General features: G+C 41.4%; 1 protein-coding gene across 1 annotated transcript in view; it reads left to right on the top strand.

The window, feature by feature from the left end:
- Positions 1–9,399: 9,399 nt before the first annotated feature.
- CABP7 (calcium binding protein 7) overlaps positions 9,400–15,900 on the top strand; it is a 116,943-nt gene continuing 110,442 nt past the window's right edge. Inside the window, exon 1 of the mRNA XM_075853437.1 lies at positions 9,400–10,244. Coding sequence (XP_075709552.1) covers positions 10,136–10,244 — 109 coding nt within the window. The 5' untranslated portion in view covers positions 9,400–10,135. The remainder of the gene's footprint in view (positions 10,245–15,900) is intronic.

Raw genomic sequence — 15,900 nt, 5'->3', positions numbered from 1 at the left:
TACCACAGGGTTCAGTGCTGGGACCACTATTATTCAACTTATTTATTAATGATATAGAGGATGGGATTAATAGCACTATTTCTATTTTTGCAGATGACACCAAGCTATGTAGTAATGTTCAGTCTATGGAAGATGTTCGTGAATTGCAAGTGGATTTAAATAAACTTAGTGTTTGGGCATCCAGTTGGCAAATGAAGTTTAATGTAGATAAATGTAAAGTTATGCATCTGGGTACCAACAACCTGCAGGCATCATATGTCCTAGGGGGAGCTACTCTGGGGGATTCACTTGTTGAGAAGGATCTGTGTGTACTTATATATCATAGATTAAATAACAGCATGCAATGTCAATCAGCCGCTTCAAAGGCCACCAAGATATAGTCGTGTATTAAAAGAGGCATGGACTCGCGGGACAGGGATGTAATATTACCACTTTACAAAGCATTAGTGAGGCCTCATCTAGAATATGCAGTTCAGTTCTGGGCTCCAGTTCATAGAAAGGATGCCCTGGAATTGGAAAAAATACAAAGAAGAGCAACGAAGCTAATAAGGGTCATGGAGAATCTAAGTTATGAGGAAAGATTAAAAGAATTAAACCTATTTAGCCTTGAAAAAAGATGACTAAGGGGGGACATGATTAATTTATATAAATATATTAATGGCACATACAATAAATATGGTGAAATCCTGTTCCATGTGAAACCCCCTCAAAAAACAAGGGGGCACTCCCTCCGTCTGGAAAAAAAAGGTTGAATCTGCAGAGGCGACAAGCCTTCTTTACTGTGAGAATTGTTAATCTATGGAATAGTCTACCACAGGAGCTGGTCACAGTAGCTACAGTAGATGGCTTTGAAAAAGGCTTAGATCATTTCCTAGAACAAAAAAATATTAGCTCCTATGTGTAGAAATTTTTACTTTCCCTTTTCCCATCCCTTGGTTGAACTTGATGGACATGTGTCTTTTTTCAGCCGTACTAACTATGCAACTATGTAACCAATAGTTTTTACTTTGTAAAAGTAGTAAAATATGAATTTTTTTCCTATTTTCTGTTCTCTAAAACCTGTGTGCGTCTTATAGTCAGATGCGTCTTATAGTCCCAAAAATATGGTAATCCTATTTAAACCTTTGACGACATCCAACGTACTATTACGTTGGATTTTCGCCATGACATTATGGCGTGGGATTTGGAGCTGTTTTAACCCCTTCTCGCTGTAGCCACTTTTGACCTTCCTGACAGAGCCTTATTTTTCAAATCTGACGTGTCAATTTACGTGGTAATAACTTTGGAATGCTTTTACTTATCTAAGCATTTCTGAGATCGCTTTCTCGTGACACATTGGACTTTATGTTACTGGTAAAATTTGGTCGATACATTTAGTATTTAATTGTAAAAAACACCTTTGTTGTTTTTTATAAATTTAAATGTATTTGCTTATAAGACAGATAGTTATACCATACAAAATAGTTGCTAATTAACGTTTCCCATATGTGTATTTTAGATTGGCATAGTTATTGGAACATCTATTTATTTTTCTAGGACGTCACAAGGCTTAGAAATTTTGCAGAAATTTCTCACGAAAATTTTAAAAGGCCATTTTTACAGGGGCCAGTTCAGTTTTGAACTGGCTTTGAGAGGTCCTTACAATGCAAACCCCCATAAATCACCCCATTGTGAAAATTGAACCCCTCAAAGTATTCAAAACCGAAAGTTTCTTAACTCTTTAGGCGTTTCACAAAAATTTACAAATTTCATTTTTTTTGCAGAAATACATTTCTAATACATTTATTTCTGTAACACAGAAGGTTTTACCAGAAAAACGCAACTCAATATTTATTGCCCAGATTCTGCAGTTTTTAGAAATATCCCACATGGGGCCCTAGTGTGGTAATGGACTGAAACACAGGCCTCAGAAGCAAAGGAGCACCTAGAGGATTTTGGGGCCTTCTTTATATTAGATTATATTTTAGGCACCATGTCAGGTTTGAAGAGGTCTTGTGATGTCAAAACAAAGGAAACACCCCAAAAAATACCCCATTTTGGAAACTACACCCCACAAGGAACTCATTTAGGGGTGTAGTGAGTATTTTGACCCAACAGGTGCTTCATAGATTTTATTAGAATTTGGACATGAAAATTAAAAATTTACATTTTTTCCAATAAGATGTTGTTTTAGCTAAAAAAACTAAATTATTTCCACAAGAAATAAAGATGAAAAAGCCACCTCATATGTGGTCATAAACAGCTGTATGGGCACATGGCAGGGCTTAGAAGGGATAGAGCACCATTTGGCTTTTGGAGTGCAGATTTTGCTGGATTGGTTTCTCGGCACCATGTTGCATTTGCAAAGCCCCTTAGGTACCAGTACAGTGGAAACTCCACCAAAGTGACTCCATTTAGGAAACTACCCCCCTTGAGGAATTCATCTAGAGGTCTAGTGACCCCACAGGTGTTTCATAGATTTTATTAGAATTGAACAGTGGAAATAAAAATGTAATTTTTTTTTCCAATAAAACGTAGCTTTAGCTCAAAATGTTTCATTTTCTCAACAAATAAAAGGAGAAAAAGCACCCCAACATTTGTAAAGCAATTTCTCCCGAGTACACCAATACCCCATATGTTGTCATAAACTGCTGTTTCGGTAGGGCTCAGAACGGAAGGAGCGCCATTTGGCTTTTGGAGCGCAGATTTTGGTGGATTGGTTTCTGGGTGTTATGCTGCATTTGTAAAGCCCCTGTGGGATCAAAACAGTGGAAGCCCCCCAGAAGTAACCTCATTTTGGAAACCACACCCCTCGAGGTATTCACTTAGGGGTGTAGTGAGCATGTTAACCCTGCAGCTGTTTTCCAGAAATTAGTGTGCACTCGATGTTGCAGAGTGAAAATGGGAATTGTGCCACCATGAAAAGACAGCTCTCTAATTATTATGCTGTTTTTCCTGGTTTTAGAAACACCCTACATGTGGCCCTAATCTTTTGCCTGTACATTCGACAGGGCTCAGGAGTGAAAGAGGCCATGCGAAATTGAGGCCTAATTTGGCGAATTACAAAGTATCGGCTCACAATTGCAGAGGCTCTGATGTGGAAGCATAAAAGATACTTCTTAGAAGTGACCCCATTTTGGAAACTACACCCATCAAGGCATTTATTAAGGGGTGTAGTGAGAATTTTGACCCCACAGGTCTTTTCCATAAATGATTGCACTGCGAATTGTGCAAAGTAAAATTGCTATTTTTCACCAGATATGCCATTTCAGTGGCAAATATGTTGTGCCCAGCTTGTGCCACTGGAGACACACACCCCAAAATTTTGTTAAAAGGGTTCTCCTGGGTATGGTAATGCCATATATGTGGAAGTAAACTGCTGTTTGGGCACACTGTAGGGCTCAGATAGGAGACAGCACTATTTAGCTTTTGGAGTGTGGATTTTGCTTGGTAGTAGTGTTGTTGTACTACTGGTATTTCAGTTAATAATGTGGGGGCATAGGTAAGCTAGGTGCGGAATACATCAGGGCATAATAAGGTGGTATAATAATGGGGTAAAAAAACAATACAATAAAATAATCTATAGATGTGTGTTACGATGTGAAGCAATCCTTCATGCACAGGCCAGTGCGCACTGATAAATGGTCCTTTCTTATCCCCCTTTTGGCCCACACTCCGCACCTTTGCAGTTTGGGAAATTTTGCTAGGAAAGTGTTGTCCTGGTATAATACGGACGCCCGCACTTCCAGCAGATATATTTTGTTCCTCCCCTTATTTTAGGGCCTTGATAAATCGCCTCTTGAAACAAAAGAAATGTTCCCCTTGGGCCTGCACAATTGCATATTTAAATTTTTCATAGTCATAGTAGTAGTATGAGGGCTTGTTTTTTGCAAGACAAGCTATAGTTTTTATAGGTACCATTTTTGGATACATGCAACTTTTTGATCACTTTTTATTAAAATTTTTGTAAGGCAAAGTGACCAAAAAACAGCAATTCTGGCATAGTATTTTAGGTTTTTTTATACAGCGTTCACCAAGCATTATAAATTACATGTTAACTTTATTCTGCGGGTCAGTACGTTTCTTGGCGATACCAAATTTATAGCACTTTTTTATGATTTGCAACGTTTTGCACAATAAAATTACTAATGTAAAAAGAATGTATTTTTTCTATCGCCATGTTCCAAGAGCCATAATTTTTTAATTTTTTCGTCGACTAAGCTGTATGAGGGCTTGGTTTTTGCGAGACTAACTATAGTTTTTATAGGTACCATTTTTGGATACATGCGACTTTATGATCACTTTTTATTCCAAGTGACCAAAGGCAAAGTGACCAAAAAACAGCAATTCTGGCATTGTTTTTTAGGGGTTTCTTTTACGGTGTTCATTGCGCGGCATAAATAACATAATATTTATATAGTTCAGGCCGTTATGGACGCGGGGATACCAAATATGTATGGTATGTTTTTTTTCCAATAATAAAGGACTTGATAAGGGAAAAAGGGCGATTGTGTTTAATTTTATCACTTAAAACTTTTATTATGTTTTTTACAACTTTTTTTTTCAGTCGTTCACTTACAGCAAGCCGATAAGGCTCCACCTCCGAATGGGGCCTAATCGGCTTTTATAATGGCAGAACAGGAGGTCATTGTTAGGCCTCCTGTTGCCATATCAGCCGTCAGCAGGCTTGCACTGCTGAATTGCTACAAACCACTAAGATGCATCAATCGCTTTCAATCTCTGCATCCAAGGGGTTAATGGCAGGGATTGTAGCTAGCTCCGATGCCTGCCGTTACAACAGGGTGTCAGCTGTAACATACAGCTGACACCCTCTGATGATGGCGCAGGCTCAGCTTTTAAACCCGCTCCCTCTTGCCGTCAGTACCGAATCAGCTTTTGTACTAAGCAGACCAGGAGGCCAGTCATCGGCACCCCGGTCGCTTTTGACCGCTGCATTTAAGGGGTTAATGGCGGGTATCGGAGCTAACTTTGGTCCCCGCCATTACGAGATGAGCCTTTATGTTCTTTTTGGTCAGCAGTGGTTTGCACCTTGAAACTTTCCCTTAGATGCCGAGGCGTAGCTAGGGGTTTAGCACGGGGGGGGGGGGGACATATCTGAGTGGGCCCCAACCCTGTGGGACCCCCTAACGCATGTTTACAACTGAAGAGGTGCATTCCAAATTATATACCAGCCATCATCCCTGTATATAACGCCCATCATCCCTGTATATACCAGCCATCATCCCTGTATATAACCCCTATCATCTCTGTATATACCAGCCTGGGTAGTATATAAAGGTAAGATGGGGGTTATAAACAGGGATGATGGCTGGTATATACAAGGATGATGGGGGTTTTATACAGGGAGGATGGAGGTTATATAAGGGGATGGTGGCTGGTATACACAGGAATGAGGGCTGGAGTACTCATCATCCCTGTATACAACAACCATCATCCCTGTATATAACACCCATCATCCCTGTATATAACAACCATCACTCCTGTATATAAACAACATCATCCCTGTATATACCAGCCAGGCTAACCCTGCCATATAGGTTTATACGGCATAAAACCACTGCTCCCAGCATGACCCGAACAATGCTAAGGATATGCTGTTGCTGTTTCACAAAAAAAAATCATACCACCCATCATCTCGCTGCAGATCATACAGTGACTACAGCACTGATTAGAGGCAGAATAAACATTTACATTAAGTGACTCATTGGTGATGACTTTTCAGATTCTAATTGTTCTTTTTCTCTTTTCTTCTAGATCCGGTCTAGACCTCTTTGATGACTTCTCATGGCCACAGCCCATTTCTGCAGTTTGCTGCTCAGCTGTCTTCAGCTTCTCACTTTTCAAACATTTCTGCACCTATAAACGAAGATAAAATTCTCATGGTGCCACACACTACGCACCTAAATATGATAGCGCCATACACTGCACCTTTAATTATAGCTCAATACACTGTGTCCCCGATTATAATAGCACCATACACTGTGTCCCTAATTAAAATAGAACCATACATTGTGTCCCTAATTATAATAGAACCATACACGGTGTCCCTGATTATAATAGCACCATACACTGTGTCCCTGGTTATAATAGCACCACACACTCTGTCCCTGATAATAATAGCACCATACACTGTGTCCCTGATTATAATAGCACCATACACTGTGTCCCACACACACACACACACACACACTGCTCCCTGTAGATAGTGCCCCCCATAGATCCCCCTGTAGACAGTGCCCCGCATACAGCCCCCTGTAGATAGCACTCTACATATAGTCCCCTGTATATAGTGCCCCACATATAGCCCCCCTGTAGATAGTGTCCCACATATAGCCTCCCCTGCAGATTGTGCCCCACATATTGCTCCCCCCGTAGGTAATGCCACTCATACTTTTAAGTGAAAAAAAACAAAAACCTTTACATACTCACCTTGATCCCGTCCCCGCGCCGTCCTGTGTCAATGCAGACCTGCTCTCTTCTGAGCAGGTCTGCTGGGGCTGAATGTAGCTTGCGTCATTGAAGGGCGCTGATTGTCAGGGCAGAATGACTTGCCGCGCTAATCAGCGCCTTTCAACAATGGAAGCGGAGCGATGACATCATCGAAAGGCGCTGACATTGAAAGGCGCTGATTGGCAGGGCAGAATGACTTACCCCGCCAATCATCACCTTTCAAGATCAGAAGTGTTAGCGTCTTTGAAAGGCCCTCATTGGTGGGGCAAGTCATTCTGCTCTGCCAATCAGCGTCATTGTTAGGCGCTGAATGGTCCAAATGTGCCCGGGCATTCAGCGCCCATGCATGTAATTGTATCTGCGGCCTATAGACGCAGGTACAATTAGTGCAGTAGGGGGTGGCGGCGGCTGGTTTCAGTTGCACCGCTACCCCCTCAGACAGGCAGCAGGCCGCCCTGTGTGGCGTGGCCATGCAGAGCAGCCATAATTGCGGGGGTCTGGGGCCACTGCCCCCTCTGCCCCTCTGCTAGCTATGCTACTGCTTGGATACCATTTTTGCCCAGTGTCTTACTTATTGTGGAATTGTGAACATTGACCTTGAAGGGGTTGTCCACTACTAAACAACTGATGACCTATCCAACAGATAGGTTATCAGTATATCATCGGTGCGGGCCCGACACCCGGACCCCGCACCATTAAGCCGCTCTGGCTTTCTCCCGGCATCGGATGTTATGGCTCATCATGCTATGTACAAAGCCGGAAGCAGTTGGCTCCGTACATAGCAAAGCGACCGTGCTGCCTAACTGCAGCTCTACTCCTATTCACTTAAATAGGAGCAGAGCTGCAGTATGACAACTCGCCGCTATTCAGTGGTCAGAGCCAACTGCTTCCGGAGGCAGTCGAAGCAGCTTAACGGAGTGGGGTCCGGGTGTCGGACCCCCACAGATCATGTACTGATGACCTATCCAGTGTATTGGTCATCAGTCGTCCAGTAGTGGTCTCATTCTGGGCTTAGAAATTCAGTGGGCGGTCCTAATCACATAATGAGTGACAACTATCTATGTGTGTACACTCATACAGGTAAGGCTGTCAATCACTAGTACGACAGCCCACTGGACTCCTGAGCCCAGAATGAGCAGAGATTTAAATGAATAGATTAAGTTATACTGAACCTTTCCCACAAAACTATATATCAATCTGATCAGCTCCTTCTGCTATATAACATGCTGCCCGCAGATTGGACTCCATTTTCAACGTGACAGGTTCCCTTTTACGGCACAACAACATTATTTACAACAAAATGTCACTTAAGCCGGGCATACCTTACACAAACACTCTTAGTGTCAAGGCAGGTGGTTCAGAATGAGCCCCTCCTTAGCCTAGGTCTCTGAAGCTTAGCATGATAGCTGGCAAATAAAAAATAATTTATGTAATTGCCCCGTCGCCCCCCCTTCTCCAGCAATCCCTAGTGTTTGTATAATACATACTCACCCCCCCCCCCCCCACAATGGCTCCAGAGGGGCTGCCTGTTCTGCCTACCCCTTGTTCTAGCCGTAGGTTGAATACAGAATGAGAATTACCATGGCTGGCCTTGAAATGAGTTAATCCTGCAGTCTAACCTGATGTTTCGTAAGTTCATTAATGTCTTTAAGTGCAGTGGCTCAGCTAGAATGGCGAACCAGAATTGTCTGCTGTATCCATAATGGTAATATCAGTTTAGGATGGTCCTATACATCTTTCCATGGGAGGTAAGAGCCTTTGCAGCACTCTCCCACTCCATAGGTAGCACAATATTAGAATACAAGGAAGGGACAAAATGCCCTGAGAGTCATATTGCCAATCAGGGCCGGATGCCTCCTGCCCAATGCCTCCTTAAAAGCAGCTAGTAGCTTCCTACTGTCTATTAATTTGCATGTAAGGGACTAAACTAATGAATTTCATATCTCACAATTACTGGAGGATTGTTAGAGACATAAGGGGTGCGCTTTGCTGAGCAATTGGCGAACCAGGGGCCCATTATCTGTGCACGAGGGTCCCATGCTGTGCGTGTCCGCTACTTTTGCCAATCTCTCCTGCAAGGGTAGGAAATGGGACAAACAAATGCCTTATGCCCCAGGGTTGAAAATGGCGACAAGAACAAGCACTAGAAGGGGAGCCCACCTCCTCTATGTATTCCATGAATTTAAGCAGAACTGATGTAGTGCATATAATGTGGATTGGATTGAATAGAGTATGAGGTCAATTTTCATAAAGAGAAAAATGAAAAATATTTTGTCATAAGCTGCCTTGTGAATGGACGGGGCTCGTATGATAAATGTGTGTTTTCATGATGGAGCAAGGCATATATATGTGTATAGGGTTACAGGAGAACAATAGTGAGAAATGGAAAGAACTCTCTGCTGCAGACTGGTGTGGGTTTTATATTTTACATCCGGCTTCCAACATCTCAATTCGGAATTCAAGACACAGAGAAATCTCTCATCAATGACAAATCCTACATAACGCCACTATGGATGTATGCCGTTATTTTGCTCATTTACAGTGTGTGATATGTAATATCATAGACATAGAGGCAAACAGGTCTGTGCTAGGAAGGCTGCAGCATATTGCAGCTCTCAGCATTGCTGTGGGGTTCCCCTAGGTCAGGGCTGCCTGTAACCATGATGTCTAGATTTAGTAGTGTGTAGTAAATAATGACTGGTAGTAAAAGCAATTCATTGAGATGAGGGATCCCAGGCAGGGGGCATTGTACTGTAGAGTGAGGGTTGTAGTTATTTACACAGGTGGCTAGGTACTGTAGTTCTCTTCTCATAGCCCCTTCTTCTTCTTCTTCTTCTTCTTCTTCTTCTTCAATGTGCACTTTGTATCCCTCCTTCTTTCTACCTCCTTCTCTCTCCTTATCCTCCCAATTCTGTCTTCCCTTCTCCTCCATCCTCAGTGCCCCCCTCCTTGTATTTTCTTTCATTCTGGCTCCCTTCTTCCCTCTCTCCTGTTGCCTTATCTCCTTCCCTGCATTCTCCTGATCTGTCACAGTCTCTTCTTCTTCTTTTTCTCTCTTTTCTCTATTCATCTTTGTGGTCTCCCCCTCTTCTCCATTTTCAGCTGTTACTGTACAGTACAGAGGTCTCTCGTTATTCCCTGCTGTCTACCTGAGTTCTACCGCATGCCGTCTCTAGATGTCATTCTCTCTCCGAGCCATCTCTTCATGTGACAGCTCTTCAGTCAACCCCTCTCTCCATATGACCTGTCTCTAATAGAACCCCCTCACTCTACTGCTGTCTCTGGTTAATATCATCTTTCTCTGCTGTCTCTTCATGTGACATTCCCTCTCTCTGCTGTCTCTTCATGTGACATTCCCCCTCTCTGCTGTCTCTTCATGTGACATGCTATCACTCTACTGGCTGTCTCTTTATGTCATATGCCCTCTCTCCCCGCTGTCTCTCGATAAGACATCGCCTCATTTAGCTGCCTGTCTCTGCCTGACATCGGTTCAGTACGTGGCAGACCCTCTCAATGTGACAGCCACTGTGTGCCCGCATGCAGCTCACCTGTAACACTCGGCCAGTGACTGTGCCTGCACTGTGTGTTGGTGATCATCCACTGGTGACAGTCTCTCGGTGACAGTCACTCCGTATGCTGCCCCTTCGAGTCGTGTCTGCCCTCGGGTGTCCCCTCGCCCGCAGAGATGCCTTTTCACCCGGTAACGGCGGCGTTAATGTACAGGGGGGTCTACACTATCCCCGAATTACTGAGAGAACACTCACCCACTCAGCTCCCCGAAGACGAGATAGAGGGTAAGTAATGCGGTCTATGGGGTGATGAGTAGTTCGGGACAACGATCGGGAGGGGGAGGCTTCAACAGGTGAGGTGGGGTGTGATATAGGGGACAGTCACCTAAAGGTGAAGAGGACACATGTGCATAAAAGGAGTAAAGTGAAGAATTGGCGGTGGACATGTATATAGCCACTACAATATTTGTGTGTGTGTGTGTGTGTGTGTGTGTGTGTGTGTGTATGTATGTATGTATATATATATATATGTGTGTGTGTGTGTGTGTGTGTGTGTGTGTGTGTAAGTATATATACACACACACACACAGACAGACACACACACACACACACACACACACACACACACACACACACACACACATATATTCTAATATGCACATGGATTGCAGAGATCAATTCTTCATATTCACTAGGTGACCCCTGGGCTGTGAGCATTAGGAATATGCCAATATCAGTGTTGCAAGGCTTTTGTTGGCATTGCCTCCGTCTGTGGAATTGATGATGGTTGTAATATGGCAGACAGTATATCTGGACTGTAGAGAGGCTGTTTCCATATGGATTTCATTCATTGACTTGTCCAGTGGGGGTGAAGATGTATTGAGTGAATGGTAATTGGTGTAAATCAGGTGTCCTAGTGTGCTGATAGCAGGGACTGGTGCCAATATGGTCTGTAGGAATGCCAGGAAATAGCAACGGTTTATACTGAATCCCTATTACTGTTTAATATTTACTGAAGCAGTTTATGCCATGTATTATGTTTATAGAAAAAGTTTTATACTATGGAAAAAGCATTATATTATAGAAAAAAAGTTTATTTTTCTATAATAAATCACACTAAGTAAACCAGCTGGCTTGCTTGGTGAATACAGTAGGCTTATCTCATCTATCCATTTTACTATTGAGAATGTATATGGTTTCCCAGACTATATGTACTATACTTTTATATCTTTGAATGGTCTATTACAGCCACAAAAGGACTAAATGGACATATTGATAGGGTGACATTGGTCTACTCTGCTACTACCTGACCCTATAATATGTCTGCCGCCTTGGTTACTATTTGTGACAATTTTATGTTCAATGCTGTTTATGACTGTAGTAAACACACAGCAGTCCAAATGATTAGGAAGTTTAGTCTTCAGAAACTATAGATTAGTATTATGTACCAAGGTCCATATTTGTCCTTTCTGCATTTGACCTTTCCCTATGAGGCAAATGAATCTACACACTTGGGCTTTTACATCAAATACAAATCAACACATTGACATTATAACTTTGAAATGTTAAGAAGGACAAGAACAACATAGAAAAAGCATAGCAATTCCTTACAGGTCTGAACCAAGGGCCCAGGATGTGTGCAGATGGCACAATGTTCTTGTATACCAGACAGATGCAAAAATACTGCCATAGCAGCTGTAGGACCTGCTCTGGTACTTGAAAGTACTCTAAAGGCAATGTACACATTTGAAACGATTTTTGCAAATAGTCTGGCGTTTTGTGTTTACAGCTCCTATACATAAATGTGTTCCATATGTAGTCTGATCCTACAGTCATGAATGAAAAAAGGCTGCAAAAGTGTACATATCCTTTAATCCCTGAAACATTTTTATCCCTGAAAGGCTTGTAAGCAATGAAAAATTATATTTTTACATTGCTGGGATGTGGATTTGTATACTACAGGTTGATATTTTCTATATATTAAACTTAAAGTGGAGCTAAACGTTTGACAAACTTCTGACATGTCATAGTGACATGTCAAAAGTTTGGATTGGTGGGGGTCCGAGCACGGAGACCCCCACCAATCTCTAGAATGAAGCAGCTGAAGCGATCATGTGAGTGCTGAGCCGCTTCGTGTCTGTTCGGCTTTTTCCGGAAAGCCGATGTATCTGAGTACGGGCTCATAGACTTTCTATTGAGTCCGTACACGATACATTTATTTCCGGAAAAAGCCGAACAGACACGAAGCGGCTCAGCGCTCACATAAACGCTTCAGCTACTTCGTTCTAGCGATTGGTGGGGGTCTCAGTGCTCGGACCCCCACCAATCCAAACTTCTGACATGTCTCTATGACATGTCAGAAGTTTGTCAAACGTTTCGCTACACTTTAGTATTGCATGATGAACTTATTACATTGTTATTGATTGTCTCGCTGAGAATCGTTAATATTGGAGTGATACAATGGAGCATATGGAGCCACCAGTAAATCCAGTTACATGGGCACCATATAGATTCTGTAGAACCCACTAGAAGATCTTCTGATTACTTTCATGGTCCATCTGACACTTTATTGATATTGGTATTTGGTTGATGGATTTATGACACTTTTTTTTAATCTGAAATGCAAGAAAAACTTTCCATTTAAGTTATAAACTTATACATTGCAATCATTTAAAAAGTTCTCTATTCCAGACTGAATTGATACCACTTTACAATTTTACCTGGTTTAATATGTAGATCATGCACCATTCAGACAGTATCTCATTTATTTGTGTCCTTCTAGATACAAATGTCTGAGTACAACGTGAGTATTTCTTACTGCAGTACTGGTCCCCCAGAGCACATATTACCATAAGAGTTTTCCTAAGTGAGTACCGCTGGGCAGTTGGTAGCAATACAAGGTGGAATTCCATTAGTTTTAGCAAGGCAGGGTTGTTCTAATCCTTCTATTTCATGTGAAGTGAAAATATTCTGTTGAAAAATATATTAATACAAGGTTGCCATTTCAGTTACTATGATTAATTGCCGATGAAGATTGTATATTGTGTGCATAAATAATTTATGCAACAAATATTCCTTTCAATATTGTACATCATGATGATAAATAATGTTTTGTAAGCGGCATTAAGAGCATGATGGCCCCCTTTGTCCTATGACTTCAGAGGGAGTGAGCAAACTATAAATCTTCATATGTAATCCTTCCGTTTTCTCTTGAATCTTGTATCCATTTTACCATGAAAAAGCTGAATGACAGATTGAACAAAAATACTATTTACCAAGGAACCAACATAATAGTCTGCAGTGAATATTACAAAATGAGTGGTGTTCTTTTCTCTCCACTTTACTGAATTGGAACTGGCACAGTAACTGGGTCACAGCAATATGGTCCCCCAATATGAATAAATTGCAATATGACTGGAAGGTGAAAAACGGAACACAGAAATACCAAGCACTAGGGGTGTATACAGAGAATAGGAGCCCTATAGTTAAAATGAAAATAGACCCCTCTTGATGCTATTTTACTACAGCCCCCCATCATCCTGGAAAAGGAGGCTCTCTTTTTTTTCTGCCTCCTCCCATATAGGAAAAGTAGGAAGATTACAACCTCATTTCTTTGCTAACTTTATAGTACCTATGGTTTAGGGGGATAGGGCCAACATCTACAGTCTCCCCTGTCCCCAGTGGAGTGGCCCCATAGCAATTACATGGGGCTAATATTTGACACATACACTCTTGCCTCGCAACATGCCACAAGATCAATAATAATAATAAATGTCACTATAAATATGGGTATATATTTTCAATAACGCTGTACAGAAATTGTCCCGATTCATATCCATCCCTGTTCCCACAATCTAATTTACCTTTCACCGACATACAGACGAATACCAATTTCATAGGAAGTCAATTAACTTATTAGTATGTTTTTTTAAGTGTGGGAGGAAATTGAAGTACTAGGAGAAAACCTATACAAACACAGGGAGATCATACAAACGGCGTACAGATGTTGACCTTGGTTGGATTTGACCCCAGGACGGCTAACCACTGAGCAGTCCTCTACATTGGTTAGCCAATGTAGGAGTGAATTAGTCATGTTCAGGTTTAGAAACCAACTTCACCTGAATCCGGTTTAAAAATGACCATGATAACAAAGCAACTTCAGAATACATTCCTTTAATTGCAATGAAATAAATTGGATATCACATTAACAATTGATGCTGCATTATTCTGGCTTTGCATATTCTTCCATATCAGACCAGTTACCTTATATTGCCAGTGTTATCATGACCTACTTTAGCCTAGCTTAGTCTTCATGGGCTATAGATAACACTACCAAACAATTAGTGATAATGCAGCCACCTACTGTTTGCAACACAGCAAAAAGTGAGAATTAATTTAGACTAAACAAGTAGAGGCATGTATGTCAATAATATAATAAAAACGTAGACTTTTATGAAAAAAAATGTATGGTTTTCATGTAGATATAAGCCACAGGTCATTTTAATTACTTATCCTAAAAAATAAAAAAAAATAAAAAATATTGTTTTTTTAAAAAAAAGTAATGAAATCAGAATCTAAAAATCTGGAATAACAGATGTGTTGGGAATACTTGGCAGCTGGGCAGTACATATACTTATATAAGACTGGGACCTTACACTGGCATCGTACACAGTGCTAGACTCCTTTGAAATTCACAACTACAAATCTGAGCAAGGAAACATCTGCATGCAGCATCTATTGATCACAGTGCGGATGAAATACACAATATTGTGGCAACAACTGCAAATCGCTTGTCAATTACTGGCCCTTTGTATTAGCCGCCTATAATAGACTTCAGCTGTAACTATGTTTAATGTCCCATTGCAAATATAATTGAAACTCTCAAAAATAACAATTGGTGATAAAATCTGCAAGTTCTCAGTATAGTGTGTTACAAGTTATAAAAATGCACCGACAAAATGTGATTTGAGAGTATGAAGCAAAGAATTGTATTTGACGCTGGTAACATAGATTTGCATTCTATACCAATGGTGTCCTCATTGTTAAGACACATTGGTGGACATTTACTAACCAAAATGTGCCAGAATTCTTGCACAAATTGTGCCAAAAAAGTTGAGTACATCTATCATGCACTTTATACACTAAGAGGAGTCGTAAACTGCACCAGATTTATTTACGGTGCGCGCCATTTTCTTGGTGCAAAATATTGATATAGTAAGGAAAAGTGTCCACATGTCTAGCAAGATCCACCAAATTTGTCATATAGCATGCACCACTCTTCTACCTTCTGCTCTATAAGTAAGTTATAGTAGACTCAGACCATACTACCTGTTGCTTTAAGGCTTGCAGTGTATGATAAGATGTCCATGTAAACTGAACACGTCAACCAGGACTGTATTGTGAGTCTATTGTAGAGACTACAATTGGGAGTGGAGTGACATAACAACACAGAAGCAGGGATGTCTATCAGGGCTTATTCAGACGGATGTGTGCGAAATCGGCTGTGAAAAACACAGATCCCTTATAGACTTGAGTCTATTGATGGATCCGTGAAAATGGACAAAAATAGGACATGTCCTATTTTTTTACGGGCCCTTCACACGGTCTGTTAAAACAACGGCTGTGTGAAAAGCCCCATTGAAATACGTTTGTCTGAATAAGCCGTAAATGTGAGACACTTCGCTGGTCCACTGCAGTAATTTGCTCCAGATGGGGTCCCCTACTGCGTCCCATCTTCTGCAGGTCTTTGGGCACTACCTGTAGTCCCAAGTGCCTTGTTTTGTACATCATGTCCATTTCCTGGTGCCCAATGTTATATATAGTGTCCATACTTGTGTTAAGACATATATACAGTGCCCTGTTTCTGGTGGCCACTAGTATAGATTGTCAGCCTCGGATTCTCGGTTTTACATGCAGTAAAATTCCGCTTCTTCTCCGCAAC

The sequence above is a fragment of the Rhinoderma darwinii genome, chromosome 1 (assembly GCF_050947455.1).
Source record: "Rhinoderma darwinii isolate aRhiDar2 chromosome 1, aRhiDar2.hap1, whole genome shotgun sequence".
In the NCBI taxonomy this organism is placed as follows: domain Eukaryota; kingdom Metazoa; phylum Chordata; class Amphibia; order Anura; family Rhinodermatidae; genus Rhinoderma; species Rhinoderma darwinii.
The sequence above is the reverse complement of the archived record's forward strand: the minus strand, read 5'-3'. Positions and strand labels throughout refer to the sequence as shown.